Here is a 23,069-nt window from a genome sequence, read left to right on the forward strand (position 1 = left end):
TGTACGAGTTCCTTGTCCAATCTAAGAACACACAGATCAAATTGCTAAGTGGCTGAGTGAGGACATTTTCATTTGTAAATTACCTCATGCTTCACACTTCTTTCTGTTCTCTAACAACTTTACACTTCATTACTCCCAATCTCTCTCTTTGTGATGTTTATTAAAAATGTTCTCTGCTTCTTGTAGCAAATAACTCCTTGAACACTGCAATATCTCTGATGTTTAATATGCTATGCTACACTCTCTGTCTCTAACGCTTAATAGTCTAGACTTCTCGAAGTAAGTCCACATTAGTCTGTATCAATAACCCCCTTAACAGACCTTCACCTTTAATGTGTAAAAGTGTCACTCTTTTGATTTGGTATTTCTATGGTCTTGGAGAGTTAAGTCAAAGCCTCATTTCAAGTGAGAAAAATTGAAGTAAGACTCTAATCTGATGTCATCAACAAGGGTTGAGTGTAGAAGGATTACACAGTATTGATCATAAATGAGGGGTTTTGTTGTTATGAGCACATTGTATGCTTTTGCATTCAATGCCTGCCAATATGTCTCCTCGCAGGGATCATATTCAAGAACAAGAGTATCTTTTGTGATTATGGGTCCTCTTATATTACTGTCATCATCATATCTGCTAAATATGTTTGTTCATCAGTCTTTGTCATAGACTTGTAGACGGGTCAAACTCTGCTGAACTCTCCCAGGTTATAGAAATGACACTTGAATGCTAAAACTCAGTGGTTTTGCCTGTTAAAAGTAGTTTGTGTGCAGGATTTGTCTTGAATATATCACAGTCAAATTAATTGTGATGGTGTTGTATTCAGTAGTTTTAATGCCCCCCCCCCCCCCCTTGACACTGTTTTGCTAACAATAATAACAAAATCGCCTAGTGTCTCTTGGAGATAGACTCTTCTATGAAATATTTTGGCATGTTGTCATTGAAGTATCTGTTCACACTGCAGAGAAGCTATAGAAAAGAAGAACTAGCCCTTAAACAGATCACAATATGATAGATATATGTTGTATATACTGTATATATGTATATGGGAAGCGTATTTCTGCTCTTTAAAGAAAGTGGTCACAATTAGGCAGTCTTCAAATGGTGTCAAATGTGAATTGTTCCTCAAAGTCAAGAAACTAAAGCACATCTATATCTTTTGCATAGATATACATCATTAAAGAGGTAATGTATAGAACGTGTATGGATCGAACTAACACTAGAATATATTAGAGCACTTGGTTTGACTGTAATATCTTACTGATAACATCCTACTCTACGTGAACTACCTTTAACTTCCCTAAAACGTTGCCTTCCTGTCTAAAAAGTTGCACAACGCTCCTCACTTTTCTGTTAAAAGCCGACACAAAGTAATATCACTCCCGTTAAATCACTTCTTTGCCCATCTATAAGTTACTCCCTTGAAAGGATACATTGACATTTTGAATATGCTTTCTTCCTTCTACCTTCCTTCATTTGTTCTTCAGTTACCTGAATGACTGCTTTGCTTTCTGTGCTGACGTTTAACATAAAGAATCTAGATTTGCAGCATTTTTATACCTCTTTAAATCAAGTAATAATAATTACGCTTTGAAAGCCAGGTTCAGATAACAGAAGGACCCATGTTGAAGCTCTTTCAAGCATTTATGGTAAAAATCAAAATGTCAAGGTATTCATTAGATTCTTTTGGTTAGTATGTAAAACTTTCCTTTTGATCCACTTCCTTTACAAGGTCATACTGTTTGACCTTTGGCTTGACCTGAAACTCTCTTACAGCACAGTAACTCTCTGTTTGCTTGTAAACGTGTGTGTTCGTGTGGATTTATTTGTGCTGTTCTCATGTGTGTTTGTGCGTGAAACGTATGTATATGTGCTGTGCTGTGTTTTATGTCCATTTGTGTTGTTTATTATTAGTTCATGTTTATTTTGCCATCTTACTTAAGCTTAATCATCACGTTTTTGACCTGAAAAAAATGCACCTCCCTCAAATCTAATGCTTCACAATTGAGATATACAATCACATAGTTTAAAAGATAGTTGAGTTTTGTTTCTTTTCCAGCATAAAGTCTATAATTGACATATCTTATGTAAAAGTATGCTCTTCCCCTACTCTAATTTAACTTTTTTTTCAAATATCTATTTTTTATTTACTTGTCTCTATAGATCATTTTTTTTAAAAAAGCATTTTTACTCACAGTTTTAAGATCATTTTTGTATCATCAGACGTGATATGATTTCAGTTGTTGGTCTTTTTATTTCCTTAGCGTGTGTGTTGAGTCGTCTCAGTCTCCACAGTGTTTTGACCACTGCTTTAGTTTTTGTTAATAACCTTCAACACAGATGCTATTAAAAGTGCTGTGAGTTGTTCCAGTTTTGAGAAGATATCTCAACAGTAAAATGTGTGTTTAATCTGATGCACTGGTCAGCAGTTTAACCCCCTGTGTGTTTCAGGTCCAGTGCAATTAACGTGGTGAAGATCCTGAGGGTTCTGAGAGTGCTCAGGCCGCTGAGAGCAATCAACAGAGCCAAGGGACTAAAGGTAAGAGCACTCGTGCAAAAACAAACAAACACAGAGTCCACATTTGCAATCTTCTTTACAATAAATGAACTCACCAACACTTCTGCTGTGTTTTACAGCATGTAGTGCAGTGCGTGTTTGTGGCCATCAGGACCATCGGCAACATCGTCATCGTCACCACGTTACTGCAGTTCATGTTCGCTTGTATCGGCGTACAGCTCTTTAAGGTAAAGACAAAAGGAAGAAAAGAAGAGTCTAGACCTGTGTGCAGGCCTCGTGAATGTCATCACTGATAATGTCACAACTGTAGGTTTTTTGTGTGGTTTTCTTTTTCCAATACTGAGTTGTTGATCTTTTTTCCATCAGGGCAAATTCTTCTTCTGTACCGACAGCTCGAAACAAAACCATGCAGAATGCAGGTAAGAGATCCGTCCAGCCTGCACGCAAGCTTATTATTTCTCTCTTGAAACATAACTACTGGATAAAACACGTGAATTTGTGTTTGTCTGCTTGTGTTCACAGGGGTTCCTACATTATGTATAAGGATGGTGATGTTGGGAAGCCTGAAAGAGCCCTGAGGGTGTGGGAGAATAGTGACTTTAACTTCGACGACGTCCTGCAAGGCATGATGGCTCTCTTTGCTGTGTCTACCTTCGAGGGCTGGCCAGGGTGTGTCTACATACAAACACAATACACATGAATATACACATTTGCATATCATATGCACTCTACTGTTTTAAGTGTTTTTCCAAATTCTATGTATCCTATTCTGTTATTCCTTAAGTGTCTGAGAGTTTAGTGCCTCTCTTCTTCTCCTCTTGCTGCCCTGCATAATTCATCTTCCTCCTCTCTTCAGATTGCTGTACCGGGCCATAGACTCTCACGCTGAGGATGTCGGGCCGATCTACAATTACCGCGTTGTCATCTCCATCTTCTTCATCATCTACATCATCATCATCGCCTTCTTCATGATGAACATCTTCGTCGGTTTTGTGATCGTCACATTCCAGGAGCAAGGAGAGCAGGAATATAAGAACTGTGAGCTTGACAAGAACCAGGTAAGGTTGCATGTTTGTGAGTGTTAAAGTGCAGTTTTATGTTTTTCAGCAGCAGGACAGTAGGAGTTTTCTGGTTACAATCAAAGGCGGAGTGACTCTGCTGTTCTGCCATGAAAGTCATTTTGTCATTCAGGAGGCACATGGGAGGGAGAATGAAGGCCAGGAAGGCGGGGGAGAGGTGGGAGATTCTGGCGAGGCTGAACATGAGTTTTTTTGGGGGGAGGGGGGGGGGCTGAACTACTTCAGGAGTGCAGCCAGGAGGGAGCGGCAGCACCTCAGACAGAGGCTGAGACTTGCGCTAACAGAAAGAGCTAGGCCAAGTCCCTGCAGCTGTGTTCTCTGTAATGATGAGGAAATACACAGAGAGAAGGCAGGAGTAGCCTTTTTTAGACTTCCAAAAAGCAATTGTACATCCTAACTTCCATGACAGTCTGAGTAAAGAAAAACAGAGTGCTGAAGAAAGACACCACCACACAAATGTAAAAGGCAAATGTCTTTGGTTTGTGTTTGCTCACATTATGTCTCTGCTTGTCACAGCGTCAGTGTGTGGAGTACGCTTTAAAGGCACGTCCATTGCGCCGCTACATCCCCAAGAATCCCTACCAGTACAAAGTGTGGTATGTGGTCAACTCCACCTACTTTGAGTACCTGATGTTCACCCTCATCCTCCTCAACACTATCTGTCTGGCCATGCAGGTAAGTCATACACACATATACACTCACTGATGGTTAACATGAATAAAATGGGAAAATATTTCAATCAGGGCTTTAAAATAAACTCCTATAAACCAGCCTTTCTCTACCGACATTAATGAGCTGTTTATGTGTCTCTGCAGCATCATGGGCAGACTAAAAATTTCAACGATGCCATGAACATCCTTAACATGCTCTTCACTGGACTCTTCACTGTGGAGATGATTCTAAAACTGATTGCCTTCAAACCCAGGGTAGGTCCACTTCTATAGCTGCAGAATAGAACAGCATGGTGGTAAAGTACAGTACAGTAGGTTACAGCAGAGGATTTGAGCAAACAAATATAGAAATCTTTTTATTAATACTTATGTATTATAATAAATGAATATAGACTACAACATTAAATAGCATTTCATGATTCCTTACTGTTGTTGAACTGAATCTCTGTTTGATTTCCTCCCGGTGATGATTATGACATCAGAGAGTTCAAACTTGTTAAGCAAACAGCTTCATGTGGTTTTTAATCTGACTGCTCCCTTGTTACCCTCCCGCTGTTGCTTTGTAGCTCTGTGTCTATATTGGTCCAATCACAGAATTTCCTGATCCATCATCTATTTAAACAGTTACAGAAGGGAATTATTCTCACTGTTATAGCTGGGTTAGTGGAAAATCCTTTCACAAAATCAATAGCAAAAACATCATTTGATTGTACAATCTGAGGCATATCTAAGTAGATGCACTGTACAGGCTGTAGATAAGAACATGTTTATTAGAAAACATTTTTTTTCCCAGTAACTGATGATATTTATAGATTATTTCAACCAAGCAGAAATGACACATCAAGTCATTTGCTCTTCAGCTCACTGACAGGCTTCTTTAAATATGAAGGGGAGATTAAACCCCCCTGCCAAGGGCAACTCTTTTCTTCTCTCTTATATTAGCTTGCCCTCAGGTATACCGTTTAACAGAGTATTTCTATTCTTACAAAATTAACAACATCTTAGAGAATCATTTAAACCAACCTCCTGGGGTTTATAAAGAAAAAGAGAACTTTTTGTGTTGGAGGAAATAATGTGTATTGTTTTTTATTATGTTATACAATGAGTTACAGCTGGTTAGTGGGTGAGGTAGAATATAGAATACATTCATGCTCAGACTTTATTTTGTTGTCCTTAAAATGTGATGATTTAGTGGAGGTGGATGAGATGGACAACACCGAGTGATCATGTAATTACTTTTGTATGTAATGATGTACGTGTACCATTAAGTCTGTAGAGCATTCTGCGTTCAGTGTTTTTAGGCACACGAAGCCGCAGCTGGAACATCCTCCTAACTGCGCAGGACAACTTTTAAGGCTTGGGAATTGCCTTCATGCCGCACTGCATTATAAATGAAATGTTATGTAATGTTGAAGTAAAATGCCAGATTTCTAAAATTAGTTTTACAGCTCCTATTTATGTTTTATTTGAATGAGTGAGTCAGAGTTTCTCTGACGTTGTGATCGATAACAAGCTGAATACCTTAAGAAACGATACAAATAGTCACTCATTCACTTTTGTCTACATGGAACGATTATGTGCGACATGAAGACATGTTCCCAAGTCACATTGAACATTGCTTGTGTGTGACCTACAACTCCTGGATGTTCTTTAATAATCCTGGTTTGTTTTTATAAACTTTTTTCTTCATACAGCCGCCACATAGAGGACCAGCTCACTAACACTTTTATTCTCAGGTATTACACAAATGGGATCAGCTCCAGGACGGTTTTTCTTTGCATAATTTGAACTGTAAATTTATGAATATGAACTTTGAACTGGTTGTACTGTCTCCTCTGCCTTTGAGGAGCTTCTGTTTCATGTTGACACTTGAACTGTGTTTTTATAATGTGTTGTAAGGTTCTGATCATCTGATCTCTTATTATTTGAAACTAATGTGTGCCTATGGAAGTGTATCAAATCAAATTAATCACAGCACACATATGTATTTATATACTAATGTGTAACTGATATTACATTAATATTCTAACTAGAAAAAAACACTAGATTAAAATGAATATTCAATCCAAAGAAAAGCTTGTACTATTTTGCAAGTAGTAACAGCTGCAGGTGAATTTTGCCGAAAAAAAGAGTTTTTGTTTTTTTATGATGATACATCAGCTGCGTTTGACAGATGATGAAGCTTAAAATAGATCAGGAAGATAGATTTTCTCCCAGCATGTAGTTATGTAGTATGTGCATATTTATCAGTGTGACGCTAAACATTATGTTGGATTCGTTCAACTTTATGGGGCTTGTTTAAAAGTTAAACATTTTTTTTAAAGATAGTGGCCTCACATCTCATTATCCAAAAATGGATTCTTCTATTTCCCCTGATCAGATGTCAAACAACTTTTAGACATACAATGAGAATCAGTTTTTCTCCAATCCTGTTGCAAAAAGTGCCGTTACAGACACAGGAACATAATTATCCCTCCAAGCTCAGAGTGATAACAATTCTGAGTGAGCAACGAAAACAACTTCTCCTTTTCAGTCCATATAATATATTTTTATTTCACCAGCTGAAATTATTCTGTTTTTGCCTGAAGCTATCTGGATGTTTTTCATAAATGCTCACTTTGTACTACTGCTGCTGATGAATTGCCAACAATAAGTTAAGTAAACAAAGTGAGCTTTCAGTATAATCACTGCAACACATTTCGCTGAATTGCCCCAAGATGCTTAAGTAACTGCTATCTAACACGCCATCCTGACAGGAAAGCCAGCTGCACTCGATGAAGCAATGCTGCAGAGGAAACAAATTGATTAGGTTCATTAGAATTAGAATTAAGATTCCTTCATGTAGTGGGTCATTAGCTGATTTTTTTTTGTTTCCTTTGTGTACTGTACGACCTCATACCACCTTAAGAGGGCTGCGAAGTAGCAGCAGATGTTGTTTTCCTTCTAACCTACCTTTCTTACCCTCCTCCTCCTCCTCCTCCTCCTCCTCTTGCTCACCTCATCCTGTGTAGGGGTACTTTAGTGATCCCTGGAATGTGTTTGATTTCCTCATCGTAATTGGCAGCATTATAGACGTCATTCTCAGTGAGATCAACGTAAGTACGAAGCCCACTCTCCTTGTCGCTCCCTCTTTCTCTCTGTCTTGTGCCCTCTTGCTTCTCCTCAATTGTCCATTTCCTGACACTCTCCTGTCCTTTGTGGCTATCTTGTGTTGTGCTGTCTTTCCTCTTTGTATCTCTCTTCCTTCTTTCTTTACTTCTTCTCTCTCCTGCTTCCCTTCTCCCTCCACCCTTGACTCCAAGATGGCCGCTGCTACTCAGGGGAAGCCAACCACAAGGGTTCCTGAGCAAGAGCGATCCTGTTAGTAGGTTTTAAATAAGAAAACTAGAAGGATCTCAGGCAGGTGAAGCTTTGAATGCAAAGGGTTTCTGTCTGGCGTTCTCGTTCTTTATTCTTCACGGTATTCCACTTATTCCACTTTTTGTCAGACTGTGACATGTCCTCAGGTCTGTTTCCTTCACTAACTGAACTAACTCACTGACCAATCATTAAACAACTTACACATTTATTTCTTTTCTTTTTTAAACTGCAGCAACAGCGGCGTTTTTTAAGTTGTGATTTTGTTGCAATTTGTTATTTACTGTTCTTGTTGTTGTATTTTCTTCTCATGTACAAGCATGACCAACCGGCGCTGCTCTACCTCTGCACTCCATCTCTTTCAGACTGCCCCTTCTTTTCTTTTTTTTGCTGTTTAAATTCTTTTTATTCTGTCCCTTCCTCCTACTAAGAACTTCAGTGTTCATGTATATAATCTTATTTTTTTTCTCCTCTCTCTTTTCATTGCCATTCTTTCCATTTTTTAAATGTTCTTATGTTCTGTCCTTTTCTTCTGTTGTTTTTCTGTTCTTCCACCCCTACGCAGCATTATTTTGTTGATGCATGGAACACATTTGATGCCTTGATAGTTGTGGGTAGCATTGTTGACATAGCGATCACTGAGGTTAACGTAAGTAGTCAAACTCCCTCCCTCCCTTCCTGCCTGCCTGCTCTGCCATTCCCCCACACACAAACAGACCGAGCGCTGATACTCATCTCGCATGCTTTCAAATACTTAGAAAACTTCAGCCGCACCACATTCGATCTGAACACACGACTGAAGTCTGGCAGTGAATGCAGCCAGATGTGGCACAATCAAAACAGAGCACATGCAATGGTTTGTGTCAATTCAGACATATGAACCTTTAAGTTAAACAGTTATGCTCGGAAACTCTCATTATCAACTAAATTGTTATTTTGCTATACTTTTATTTTTTTTTACTTATGATGAATGTTTTGGAAGTTGGAGAGCTAACTTGATCTTTCTTCACGATATTATTTATTGTTTAAATGTATTTTTTATAATAATATTAATAATAATATAGGCTGTTTAAATCAACTTGTTTCCCAACCCTTTTTTCTGTTTCTGCAAGTTCTAATTACTTAATAAGGCTGAAAATATAAATTTTCTTTATTTCTTTTAGTATCATTATGTGTAAGGATTCTAATATTTGAAACTGCTTCAGAGAGGTATTCATGACTCGGTCTGCTGAGCATCAAAAAACTATTGCATTTGCCAATAGAACCTATTGCATTGTCTCAGCACTTGGTTTGTTTTCACATGGTTTCATTTGATCTTTTGTCACTGCCAAAGGGGATAGTGTCTTTTCCCTTTGCATGATGGACGCTGTATAGCATGACAGATATAAAGATGGTATATCAAGGCCTGGTACTGTATGTAATGTTTTCAGAAAAGATCTGCATTACTGAACTAGAATGATTTTCTAGAAAAGTAGCAAATTCCTCATTTTCGAACAATGGCATTTTGACCCACGGGTTATTTAACTCGCTCAATTCATAAATCACCGGGAAACTTCGCATTCAAATGAGGAAAATATAACTTGCTGTTGCTTTTTTTTGTCCAACAATAGCAATGTGCAGACATGGGGAACAATTTGATCCATAAATGAATTTAGGCAGGTCCCGTGAAATTTATGTAGATGTATGTATGAATTCATTTATTATCAACATGGAGGGCCCTATGGTCAACAGTGGGGCTGAATAAGAATGACTATCCCAAACACAAGTCAAATGTTGAGTGTCTATTGTATTTACACTTCAGGGATAATTGCTGTTTTATTCATGTTATAGTCAAAGTGCTCTTTGGCAGGAGAATATTCTGAGAAGCATCCAAACTGCTGTGTGAGCCTGGACAGAGCTCAACACCATTTAGCCTTAACAGAGGACATGTTTTACAATGCATGCTGATTGCCAGAGACGACGTTTTCATGATTAGACTAGCCAAAACAGAGATTTCACATAAAAAAACTGACTTTTATATTGTGATGGTGTCTGCCACTCTTTACATCTCTAGTAGCAACAATCCAGTCAAGTGTCCTCAGAAGAATGACAGAAGGTTAAGTGGAAGTATAGGTGGAGGCAGCTCTTCATTAGTCTTTACTTGTATAGATTTTTTTTTACCTGCCTTGCTTGGTTTTCTACAAAGCTAATTTCATGCAGCACGATGGATCCTTTTGAAAAAAACACACCTTCACAAATAGGCTTGCTCGCTTTCTTTAAAGGAGTGGAAGAATGTGGATGTGGAAAAATAATATTTCATTACAAACCTTCTTTAATTGAAAACTTTCAGAGCCCAGAGAGCGGCTTTTTACTGCTCTCAGTCTCTATGCTAAGCTAAGCTAGCCAACTGTTGGGCCCAGTTTAACTGTAGCAAACAGTTAACTATTTTCAAGAAACAAATCAATGTGTTGAATGTGTTTACACTAAATCTTTGTTTATATCCTATTTTCCAAAATACATGAAGAAATAGACATTAAGTCTCAGTTGAGTTAAACATATTTGATAATGTTACATCAATTCTGGATACAAGCAGAAATGCAATATAATACAGCTTCTGAAATCCTCCCTCAGCCTGCCGCTGGTTTGAGGTCATGAAGCAAAGCAAAGATATGCACACGGGTACACCGGTGTGTTCTCTGACGCTGGAATGCAGTGTGTTTCACCTCAGACAGCACTGGTCAGGCATACAAATAAGGTTAGTGTATCCCAGGGGTGTGTGAGCTTGGCAGTTGTTTTCCTGCCTTCAGAAAGGGAATCCATTTGTTCCTGTGAGAGGCCAACACAGCTTTTCATAAACAACGCTGGATAATTTCGAACCTGTGCTTGGATATTTCTAGTTTTAATAAGTTATTCTGAGGTCTACATAGAAGGTCTACATCCTGCTGAGATAGAATTGAGCTGATCTTAAAGCTCAGTATGCCTGTGTATATGAATAAATACAGTACATAGAGACTAAATAAAGGCTGACAGGTAAATCAATTTCAGATATAACATGTCTATTGGGAACTGACAATATTTAACCAGTGATTGATTAGATACCGTAATGCTGAGTTTAGCTGGGCCAGAGATATACATCTTTGTCATCTATACAAGTCACTGATTTTGCATCTAACACTTTGCTTTGGAGTCTGCCTTTGGCTTGATTGTGTTGTTTGATTTGTTTGACTTTCGCTCACCCCTAACCTAAAGGCATGCCCCAAGTCTTTTTTTTTTTCCTTTTTCTCCGGTGTTTTTTAATGATTTGGGTGATGCGATGCCCAAGCTACCTTTTTTTATTTTTCTTCTTTAAGAAACCCTCCGCACTTAAATCCTGTGAGAACTCTGGACTGTTTTTGATCTCCACCTTGTCAAGTTAGACATTTTAGATTGAAGCCTTCTACTGAATTTCATTAGGCACCCATGCACAAGTGGATGTTTTTTAAGGTACTGAGCAATGCAATTACAAACTAGCGGCAGTTTGCCAACAGCTCGCTCTCTTTCATTGCATTCCTAAGTACAGAGTGAAGTGCAGTAGGAGGCCAGTTTTTAAAATGTTATCCCTACGCCTTTAATAAATATTAAATGGCCAAAAAATATTCTGTTTGAGATCACCCACTTTGCTGCTCTGTTGGGTGCTTGTTGTCTTGGATTAGCAGCACTTTGTGCGGTCTTCGATTTAGAATGCTTCCTTCATCCTGGGTCTCTAATTCTCCCCTGCAACCTGCGGGTGCTTCTTAAATGTTATGTGGTTTCTTTTTACGTTTCTGGTTTTGGTTTGAGTAGAAGTAGTGTGAACAGATTGGTAGTGGTTTGCTCTGAGCGGTGTCTTGCAGGCGATGCCAGTATGGACTGCATCTATTTCTCCTTTCCTTATCTCTATTCGGAATGCCTCCTCTCCTCCTTTTCTCCTCTTCAACTCTCTTTCTGACCTTTTTCGTTTCTCTTAACTCTTCTTTTGTGGATGTTTATCTCTCTTTTTCTCTGTCTTTCTTCTCATTGGTTGGTAGTACTGCTTGCTCACCTGAAATGCAAGCAGGGTCACATGGGTCTCTCATGCTTTGCATGTAAAATAATATATATTTTAAAATCATTCTGATATAAACGTGTACTGTGCTCTTCATCTCATTAAAATGAAATGAAGTGTTGCATTATTACACGTTTAGCAACATAAGAATCAAACTTTAAAAAAAAAAGGTGTTAAAGCCTCAGATCTATTATACAATGCTCCAAAGAAACCCATGTAACCAACTGAACTGTCTGAAATGATGTATTTCTGCTTGAAAACATGACTTGAAACAATGAGCTCATACATCAAATGAGCTTCAATCAAAGAAACTCACATCTGCACTGTAGTTCAACTGAAAGCTCTACTGTATATTTATGAAAAATGAACCCCATGCACGGATCCCTCAGGGCCGCAAAAACACTGCAGTCTCTGCAATTTTTCTGTGTCACGTGACAAAAATACTGAGGAGAGATGATTCTGATTCACACCTTTTATTTCATGTAGAAGTTGAAGCAACTTCAGAATTGAAATTTGTCTCAATTGATCCTACGTGCCGTTTTGTTTGTGACGCACAAACACACATAATCCATATTTTAGATATATTTTATTCACTTTTAAGGATTGAAAGCCACTTTTGGGGCATTCTTTCCAACTCATCCTTGTCTTCCTTGTATCCATCACTCTTCCTCCCTCCCTTCCTACATTCCTTCATTTCTACTCCTCTTCCCTCTACGTCTGAAAGTCTCAGCACTTCTTATTAGACACACACATTAACACACAAACACATAAACAAATAATGAAATACTATTCTAAACATACTTTTACTGAAGAACTCCAGACTTCCTAAAATAGGTTTTGTAAGCTGCACAGAGTAAGTATACAAGAATAAATCATTGTCTACTAACTAGATGAAATCACATCATAGTGTGTGCTCATTAAACTTGTGTATACGGCTCTGTTAAAATTCCCTTAAACGCTTCATTCTTTCCATCCTTCCTTTACTTATATCTCAATCTCTTTCTTGCCGCTTCCTTCCTTCAATGCAAATCTTCCTGCTTAAGCTCTACTTTATCCAAAGAAGGACTGGGATTAATGTTGCATTATTTTGTATTAAGGTATTTTACCAGAGTCCAAACCAACTCCTGTGTGAACAACTCCTGAGTCATAGATTGGACTCTCAGTTGATCTGTCACTCACAGCAGAGTCTAATGTTGCAATGCCAGTGACCACAAGTGGCTGTCTCCCTACAGTATGTCTTATTTGTGTCAGTGTTATTTAATTAATGATTGGCTTCAATTTCCAAAAGCATCTTGAATTATTTTTATCAGTGACACTGAATGAGTTGACTTTATTTATTGTGGTTTTCTGATGCCTCTGATCAGAAAATAGTTGGAAGGATTATTTTAAAAGTGATTTTGTTGCTCACAGATGCATACATTTGATGTATGTTTTCTCCAACATAATTTCAACTTATCAAATATGCCAGCTTTGCATGCAGCTGTTAGTATTTTTATATATTATGACTATGTCGATCATACTCTATGATCACTTTGCGAGGCGCATGCGAGGCTCGAAGACAGTAGGCATTTATAAAAATGCAACATTCACTTATATTCAAGTCATAATACAATAAACCAGATAGCAATAGTAAACAAGAATCATTCTGTTGAAGCGGTCCAGTAAGCAATGATAGATAAGCTTCATCGAGTTAGATTTTCAACATACATTTTGTGGACAAATGTTCAACATGTATGACTTTTTGGCCATGCAGCAATCATTTACATGTGGTCAACAATACAAAATTATCACTTTAAGTATGGTTTAGGCACTAAAACTACTTTAACTTCACTTTGTTTTTATCACAAAACCAGAACATGTATAACTTCCCATGGATCATATCTATCAAAGAATGGCTTGAATGTTGCATACTCAAATGAGACATGGCTCTAAATGCCAAGATGCTTTTAATAAATGAAGTCTGAATTAAATGTAAAGCTTCAACCACTGTTACTGTATTGTAGCTTCAGCTGGCAGAAAGCAGAACAGATAGCTACAGAAGCGCCCCTAGTTGCACATATAAACCCATGGCCTCACATGACACACACAGGGTTGCACAAAGACACGTCCACAGTCAGTTCCTTTCCCCTTTGTGGCTGCCCCAGACCATCATTCATTATTTTGGCCCCCAAGGCGCTGCACGGCAATTTCCCAATATCTTACAGTTACATGTCTCAATCTTCTAGTAGTGTGATAAGAGGTGATTCAGCCCAATGTGGCCCTCACAGAGGATTGGGCCAGTCTCAATATGCAGTCCGGAATATTGTACAGAATTCTCCCTCCTGGCGCAGCTGAAATTATTTTCTCACCTTTTCCGCCATGTGAGGGTTGATCTAAGGCTGAACTCTCACTGTCCTGGTGGTGTGTGAGTACGTTTTGCTCTGAACTGGTGTGAAACTCTCACTACTCTCACATTAGAACACACACACACCTTAAATTCACAATGACACACACACACGCGCGCGCGCACATATCAAGGCGCTGCTCTGGTGCTGATCTTTGTTGCCTTTCCTTAAAGCCAGCTGACTCCTCCTCGTCCTCGTCCTCCTCTTCTTCTTCGTCCTCCTCCTCCTCCTCCTCTTCCTCCTCTCACCCCCCTGCGGTAAGGCCAATGGTACGCGCCGACGGTAACCTCGCCCGCCTCCTTACCTCCTCCAACATCCCTCCATCCCTCCATCCTCCCATCCCTCCTTCTGCTACGCCAGCCATGGTATGATCTGAAACTTCTGGCTTTTTGTTGTCCTGACATATCTCCTCCTCTGTTGCTCGGGCTGTTGTATCTTCAGCATGCAAAGAGCTCTACTCCTACTTTTACATGTTTATACATGTGTGTGTTTGCGTGTATGGTGAAGGACTCTGTATAGTGCAGGCCTAGTGTAACTGGAGTCTTGTGACATTCCTTGAGTGGCTATTGCTGTTATCCCCCATGGCTCCCCCATGGCCTGCAGCTCCCCCTTTGCTCATGGGTTTGGTTTCTTTGGTGCTTCGTCATCAGTGCAAGCCATCATGGTCACGCTATCACGCTGTCTCTCTTTCTTTCACTGCTCTCCACTGGCCTGCCATCTCTCTATCTACCTCTCTTTCTATCTGTCTGTCTATATTATCTACCTGTGAATCAGTCTTTGTTTTTATGTCCCTGAATAATTCAAACTATTCTTCATATTCAGACTCTCACCCACTCTCTATCTGTTACACTTACTGTCACTGTACCAGTCTCGCTCACTACCCCACTCTCTCTCAATGGTGAAGTGGTCCCCACTGTGGTCCACATGGGGTATTACATGCCGTACAGATTATTGAATCCTTAGAAGGATTTGTCATTTTCAGCATATCTGTCTGTGGAGTTTGGGACAACTTATGTCTTGGGTTACTTCTCAACAACACAGTGTCCACAACAAAGTCTGAAGCATACTAAATAATGTTTTTTTGGGAACAAGATCAGCCAATTCAACCAGTATGTTGAAAATTAACAAACGATATCCGTTACCCCAAACTGCATAGAGATGTGAGGAGAATGGCAAGTTCTTTTCATGGCCACACTGTTATATCTGTGGGATTAGCATAAAGAATTGATGGCCTCTTGGAAAAACACAAACGGCATGAAACAACTTTGGAAGTTAGGTTCACAGGACTTTTTAGGATCACATTTCATTTTCACAGTGAGGGTGGATTTAGTTTGAACTATTATGGTAGAAATTCTGCATTTTTAGTTGTTCAAGTCTATTTCAAGGATACTAACTGATTATTGCAGAAACATGTAGTTAGAGTTTGATAGTTTTTAGTGTATTTATTTGTCATTTTGCATCATCGTTGCTGTTAGGGTTGCTAACTTGTGTCTTAGGTCTTATCTGCTTTATCGTCTGCTTGTGATACACTTTGAATGATCTACTGGGTCCTTAGCTGCTGTACTCAGTGCATCAATCTTCACATAAATCATGATGTTTGCCATGGTTTTTCTGTTTTTTGTCCCTGAGAATGAGCAGCAGCGGCATAAATAAATAAATGTGTAATAGAGTAGCACTCAGCGAGATGGCTGAATATTTCATCATTGAGTTATTTCCTGTGGACAAGTACTGGGACAATAGACAGTTAGAAAGCTGCAGTGCCTCTCGAGCTTGTACTTCAACGCTTTACGCAGGTACACTTTGATAAGCGGCACATTTTCCAAAGTAGTCCAACTGCTCTGAGAGTCAAAGTATAACATTGTCATTGCAAAAGGTTCTGCAAATAAAATGGTTAATAGGCTGAAATCAGGTTCCAGATTCTAGTAAACAAAGGGTGTCAAGCAGTGGCTGATTTGGGAAGTAATACCTTTACCCCCCCCCCCACCTTCCCCCCAGATGGTCATCACCACATTTTGTCTCACGAAGGCCACTTTCCCCTTGACAGACAAACAATTAGCCTGCCTGCATGTTTCTGCCTGGAGGCTAGGATTTACGTCAGAATCTGTTGTGAATTGTTATCAGTGATTTATGAATAAGCTTACCTCTATCGATGGAAATCTCTCTGGCCTGGTCTCGGCGATTAGAATTTAAGTCCATACTGGTGCAGGATATCCAAAATCTTTCAGCTTAGTTGGATGATTTGCTTCAGAGGGATTCCAAATTATTTAATTTTTTTGATTTTGTCAAACGTCAATGCAAGCCTTAAATTAGCTCTAGTATGTAGTAACACCCAGCCGGTAGTTTTTCCCCTTGGTTATATAGTAGCATTGAAGTGGTTGGACTAATAGTCAGACTGAAGGTTATGTTTTTTGTGTTGACTGTTCAGTAAGGTGCCTTGAAAGACAGTAAAGTGGAGTGTATCTTCAACTTGTCGATTGCACATTTGGGTTTGTGAGTTATTCAAAGAGTGGTAGAAGCAGGTGTGTTTGGATAGCGGATTGAGGCTTTGTGAGTCTCTTGTTGCCGAGTGATTTTTCCATGAAGCCAGATAAATTAAGCATGATTGCCCGATTCTCTCCCAGATCTCTTTTGTCAGTTGATTTTGATGGGATTTTGTAGGACGCAGATCTCCATTTATTAACTCAGTGTGTATGTGTGTGTGCGTGTGTGTGTGTGCTTTATACATATTAACATCCACAAATCTGTGGTTGGGAATATGGATGTGAATGTTACATGTCTACATTTCCACGTTTGTTTGTGTGTCATCATTTACCTGCGTGTGTGTGTGTGTGTGGGTGTGTGTATGTTTGTGTGTGTGTGTTTCCCACCTTTACCCATGTGCACGTGTCCTCATGCGTCCTGTGTTTTTTCTATGAAAAAAAAACACCAAACCCCACCAAAAGGGACTGCAGAACTCTGAAGAGAACGCCAGGATCTCCATCACCTTCTTCCGGCTGTTCCGCGTGATGAGGCTGGTGAAGCTGCTGTCTCGCGGGGAAGGGATTCGGACCCTGCTGTGGACCTTCATCAAATCCTTCCAAGTGAGGGGAGAACCGGACAGAACATGCTAGAGGACTAGGGTTGGGTTTACACAGGATGGAATGTGAAAGTTTTAACACTTGTGTGACTCAAATTGAAGCCTTGTTTGACAGCCTAATTGCTTTTTAAAGCTTCTTAAATTTTAAATCACACCAAATAGAATATAGTTCAGAGTTTTTGATCCAAACTGAGTATATAGTTGTAATACCTAACTGATTAAATTCAGTCAACCGAGTGATAGTCTGCTAAATGCTTCCACAATAGACTGATCTGGTGTTATTGAAAATGAGCAGAACACCTTGTAGCTTCACATCTGAGTCACATGGGGCTAAAAAGGTCTCTGTTCTTGTGTAAACTCAGCCTGGTGGAGTCTCAAGCCACCTTTCCTTTCCTGGCCCCTTCCCTTCTTGTCTCCGCTTCCTATTTTTGCATAAGTAAAAGGGTGGGGTGGTGGGCTGTTAACACAGAGAAGGAGGAAAGAAAGAGGGATGGTGTCTAGTTACCGATAGTAGGTTTGGGAGTCTTACTGCAGAAGTAGGCAGGGAGGGTTTTAGGGACATGAAGATGAGAAACAGACAAGAACAAAATAACTTTGACCAGCAATCTCTTTATCCTCTATCTTACTCATCTCTCCTCCTCCCCCTCCTCTTTTTTTCTACTCACTTTTCCTACAAACACCCTACTACTAACCTCTGAGGGCTAACTATGGCCTGTAGGCAGGTTAAGAAGTAGAAAAGATTAACTAAGCACTTCACCAAAAATGAAATCATTTGATAGAGAGGTAGGGGTAAATGGAAATATTCTGTTCTCTCTCTTGTGCTAGTTGAGACTGGTCATTTTGTGTAAATATAGAGTCCCTGAAATTTGTAATATTGGTGATGTAACAACACCAAACTCATGGAGAATAAATCATTAGTGGTCACAAATATATAACTGTACTTTATGAAAAAAACATTTCAAGCTGACTAAACACTTGATGCTGTTTCAATCACCATTTGATCACATAAAGACATATTCAAACCTTTACTCTTTAATGTCTTTATCATGATTTGGCCCTGCTACCACAGGCACAGGGGTAATGTTAGCCAGGAGTTCATTAAAACAGTTTTCTAGGTGTGTTTATATGCAAGACATAAGTGTACTGCCCCCTTTCGCCATGCACAACTGGTGGTGACTCGTCTCCTGGCTCAAATTAGAGAGCAGTTTGTATTTTACAGAGGTTTTACACTCCACTAAGTCAGATGATTTGCCCTTGACTTTTTTTGGTGTTGTGCCACACAGGGCTGAAGATCAGTTCACTTTCAATTCAATATGTACCAATCATTCTTCTGTACATCACTTCCTAATTTAAAAATGTAAACATGTTAATTTGCCTTTTTTTTGTTTTTGTTTTTTACAATAGTTTCCTAAAGTATTGACTCATTTTAGGTGTGAGATTGGATGAAAATGAATTGACTCCAGCCCTGCTGCAGTATCATATTGTCAAAAACTTGTTGCTGATGTGTGTCTCTCCTCTTTAGGCTCTGCCCTACGTAGCTCTGCTTATAGTGATGCTTTTCTTCATATACGCTGTCATCGGCATGCAGGTAAGCTGTTGTCTGTCACCTTGTTTCCCTCCCTGTTGTGTTTTTTTCTCTCTCACCTTCTCCTCTAGCTGGCCCCCGTCCTGTGTCTGTCTTCTTGGAGTCTTGTCATCCAGAGTTGCTGTTCGGTCACGTCGTCCTTCCCTCCTTCATGTTTCTTTCTCCTCTAGTTGTTGCCAGTCTCTGTCCTTACTCTCCCTCTGTCTGTACTTCGTACTGTCTCCCTGTTGATGAGAGGGACAACCCATTTGCTCTGATTTTTCTGGGGACGGACAGACTTTAATTTTTGTCACAGAACGACATCACTTCCTCCTGTCAGTGCTGACATTATACCCTGTGTGCTGTGACTACTTCCTTCCCTATATACAGATGTTTGGTAAAATAGCACTACGGGACCACACACAGATCAACAGGAACAACAATTTCCAGACGTTCCCTCAGGCAGTGCTGCTGCTCTTCAGGTGAGGAAATTGACTTCACACCCTATCTTAATTCTTCCCAAATTGCCATTCTGCTCTCCTTCCCTGTCCTGAATTACAATGTCACATCAACATCAATAATTTTACTGTACTTTTATTGTATCTCACATCTTCTCTTTTGCATGTACTCTGAAAAACATTTCATATAATACATTACGAGTTTGAATGACATTTAATAACAGCAGTGGGTTAAATAAATGCCATAATATCTGCAAATGTCAAGCTGCGTAATTAAGCCCACTTTGCCACTTCCCTCTGCAAAAGATCGAAAGTGAGAAAATGTTTTGTCAGGTTGATCTTAAAGACCAAGTTGCAGCCACTTTGCCAAGAGTTAAAATTCACATGGTATGTAGCAGTGATCCTGATGATATCACCAAAGGTCTGACAATGAATCAGGTTTTTGCAGGTGACAAAAAACAGAAACTCATTGGATCAGAGTTTCTAAACATGTTATGGTGCGCCTACTGTGCAATAAAAAACATCTTTTTATTTTATCATATTCCATGTGTTGACCCCTTAAAGAAATCACTGAACTATTGGCTTCCAGTCACAGAGACATCAGCGTTGAATCCTTCAAACTGCTGTGTGTTTGCACAGCAAAGCTCAAAAATGAAACCTGGTAAAACAGAAACTGCAGAGAAAGTTTAATGTTACTCATATATTCACAATAGATGACAGTTAAACATACACTTATTTACTGTTGCCCTGTAAATTGTGATTGAATAAATATACAATTATGCTGTTTGTTAGTTTAACTTTTGTTGTTGTTCACACTCTTAACACTTGTGTGTGTCATGTGTGTGTTTGTGCGTCTGTGTTTATGTGCTTGTGTCTGCCTCTGTCTCTCTTTGTTTCTCTGTGCTCGTCTTTCACTACATCTGTGTATTTCTGTATGCATACATGAATGCACACCCTTCACTTGTGACTCCATGCTGTTGCATTGATGAAAACCTGCACACATATATGCATATATGTGTTTGTCTCTATCGTTTCTTTGATGTATCTGTATATGCATATGTTTTTGCATGTATATCTGTGCAAATGCGTGTGGCTGTGTGCATGCATGTCTATCTATCAGATGTGCGACAGGTGAGGCATGGCAGGAGATCATGCTGGCATGCTCGCCAAATCGACCCTGTGAGAAAGGATCCACCAACGAAAGCAACTCGGCCAATGAGGACTGTGGCAGCCAGTTTGCCATCATTTACTTTGTCAGCTTCTACATGCTGTGTGCCTTTCTGGTGAGTACTCTGCGTGATGGAAAGGGGAAAGATTTCATTGTTGATGTTTCTTAGATTTAAAGATTAAAAGACAGTATTTTGAAACATTATGTCCAACTACCTTTTATTGCAGTCAGGTTAATATAGAGCAAAAATCAGCAAATTGTTAGTTTAGTGTTAAAATGAATGTAAATATTAGTTGTGGCTTTAAGTTAATTAGCAGATAAGTTTTTCTTTTTTTGGATATAGTGATGTCCCAAAATCTTTTCCTATTTAATCAACTCTGACATCTTACTCACAGCGAGCACATATAAGCTAATTTCTCAAAATGTTGAACTATAACTTTTGCAAACAACTTGAAAACTGAGTATTAAATCGGATAAATGTTTGGGTCATTCTTCACAGATCATCAACCTGTTTGTGGCTGTCATCATGGACAACTTTGACTACCTGACACGTGATTGGTCGATTCTGGGGCCGCATCATCTTGATGAATTCAAGAGGATCTGGGCTGAATATGACCCTGAAGCTAAGTACGTTTACAGAGAACAAAACACAAACAAAATACATCCTCCAAATAATTTATTGTTGGTTTTATTGAGAGTTACTTTAATCTCATCCTGTGCTGTTTCCAGAGGGAGGATAAAGCACCTTGATGTGGTGACTCTGCTGAGGAGAATCCAGCCACCCCTCGGCTTTGGAAAGCTCTGTCCACACAGGGTTGCCTGCAAGGTGAGCATACACATACACCTGGTTCACACATATTCTCAATAAGGCTGCAGAGCAATAGAAAATACACCATTTTAAATTAGGCTCGACCTTTTAGACAAAGTGAATTAATTTGCAGTGTTTGTATTAACTATGCAGAAAAACTCACCTTCTTCTTCGTGATACTGATGTGTGTCAATAACACCTTCCACAATGACTCAAATGGCACACTGACAACATTTCTATCTGTAGAGAAAATATTTAAGATATTTAGACATTGACATCTCTCTAGAGGAGAAAAAAGTAGGAACCAGAGTGTCAAACTGCCTTCTGCCTCATTTTCAACAAACAGTCAGCTGCCAGCATCTATTGGCAGATGATAGTTTGTTGTCCAAGAATATTTACCTCAGCATGATTTGATTTTAGAGTTCTTACAATCAAACAAAATCTCTGTCTCACGCAGCGCCTGGTGTCGATGAACATGCCTCTGAACAGCGATGGAACAGTGATGTTCAATGCCACACTGTTTGCTCTGGTCAGAACCGCGCTGAGGATTAAGACAGACGGTAAGTGACACACACATGTACAAACTCTCTGATGCAGTTTCACATACATTTGCTCTGACTCCCTATTTATTGCTCTCTCCTAGCCACACAATTTAACAACACTCACCTCTGTCTCCAGCAATAAAGTCCCTTTCAATATAGTCCAACTTCAATATAGTCCTGTTGATATCAATATTACCATATTCGTGCTGATGTTTCCAAACTTCATGGCTTTTTGGTCATGGAATGTGAAACTAAAAATACTACTTAACCAACAGCTTGCCTCTGTTCATGTGTGTGCAGGTAACCTGGAGCAGGCCAATGAGGAACTGAGGGCAATAGTGAAGAAGATCTGGAAGAGAACCAGCATGAAGCTCTTGGATCAAGTAGTGCCCCCTGCTGGTGGTATGTATACTCTGCAACACAATTTCCTACTATAGAATGTAGCTTATCGATATCTAGAAAAAACTTACACACTTTCAAGAATCAATACACTGTAGTATGTACTGTCAACATTTCATTTATGCGGAAACACCTCAATATCATTGCTTGCAGTTGCTATTATGAAAGAACAGGCTTTTTGTTTTTACGTTAGCGCATAGTAAATGTAGAGTTTGAAATTTCTTGCAGATGATGAGGTGACAGTCGGAAAGTTCTACGCTACCTTCCTCATCCAGGAATATTTCCGCAAGTTTAAGAAGAGGAAAGAACAAGGACTGGTGGCCAAGGTGGCCCCAAAAACTGCCCTCTCTCTGCAGGTAAACAAACACACAGAAGTTATTAACCCTTGAGTATATATCTCTACATATTTGTTAGATCGTTCAAACATTTAGGATACAGTAGTGTATATAAAGAACTGTGAATTCAAGAGATCCATAATGATTAAAGAAATGTGAATGGGAGTATAGTTTATGTATAATGTGTATGTTCAGATACCTTGTTTCAAGGTTTTTACTCTATTTATAAACATGTTGGTCAGTGTGTTATTCGATGATAGGTGCATCAATACAGGGTGTTTGCTCTGTGTATAGGCGGGCCTGCGGACATTGCATGACATAGGTCCAGAGATCCGGAGGGCCATCTCTGGAGACCTGACCGTGGAGGAGGAGATGGACAAAGGCCTGAAGGAGCCTGTGTCGGCTGCTTCTGAGGACGATATCTTCAGGGTAAAGGTCGGATACACACTCTCTCACTCACTCTCCAGAGAGAGAAAGAGAGCGAGAGAGAGCGAGAGATGATCAGCGCCCAGCTTGAAGCCACATTATTGCTCCATGCCGATACACAGACATGCTTGCATGTGCTCTGAGTCTCAAAAACACATTAAAAAAGCCTGATCATACAGCTTTGCTGCCAATCACCACACACAGCAAACACACTTTTGAAAGTCGGTTGAACAACATTGTGTTTGCA

At 39.4% G+C, this 23,069-nt stretch overlaps 1 protein-coding gene across 1 annotated transcript in view; it reads left to right on the top strand.

Annotated features, from left to right (window-relative positions):
• The window catches only part of cacna1c (calcium channel, voltage-dependent, L type, alpha 1C subunit), a 164,109-nt gene that overhangs the window by 133,111 nt on the left and 7,929 nt on the right, over positions 1-23,069 (top strand). The window contains exons 25-43 of the mRNA XM_065951270.1: positions 2,447-2,534; positions 2,633-2,740; positions 2,880-2,932; positions 3,036-3,182; positions 3,370-3,571; positions 4,109-4,267; positions 4,408-4,518; positions 7,275-7,358; positions 14,220-14,315; positions 16,989-17,126; positions 18,645-18,710; positions 19,077-19,168; positions 20,265-20,427; positions 20,812-20,939; positions 21,042-21,138; positions 21,578-21,680; positions 21,963-22,064; positions 22,290-22,417; positions 22,691-22,825. Of these exons, the coding sequence (XP_065807342.1) occupies positions 2,447-2,534; positions 2,633-2,740; positions 2,880-2,932; positions 3,036-3,182; positions 3,370-3,571; positions 4,109-4,267; positions 4,408-4,518; positions 7,275-7,358; positions 14,220-14,315; positions 16,989-17,126; positions 18,645-18,710; positions 19,077-19,168; positions 20,265-20,427; positions 20,812-20,939; positions 21,042-21,138; positions 21,578-21,680; positions 21,963-22,064; positions 22,290-22,417; positions 22,691-22,825 (2,200 nt within the window). The remainder of the gene's footprint in view (positions 1-2,446; positions 2,535-2,632; positions 2,741-2,879; positions 2,933-3,035; positions 3,183-3,369; positions 3,572-4,108; positions 4,268-4,407; positions 4,519-7,274; positions 7,359-14,219; positions 14,316-16,988; positions 17,127-18,644; positions 18,711-19,076; positions 19,169-20,264; positions 20,428-20,811; positions 20,940-21,041; positions 21,139-21,577; positions 21,681-21,962; positions 22,065-22,289; positions 22,418-22,690; positions 22,826-23,069) is intronic.

The sequence above is a fragment of the Labrus bergylta genome, chromosome 23 (assembly GCF_963930695.1).
Source record: "Labrus bergylta chromosome 23, fLabBer1.1, whole genome shotgun sequence".
NCBI classification, from domain to species: Eukaryota; Metazoa; Chordata; class Actinopteri; order Labriformes; family Labridae; genus Labrus; species Labrus bergylta.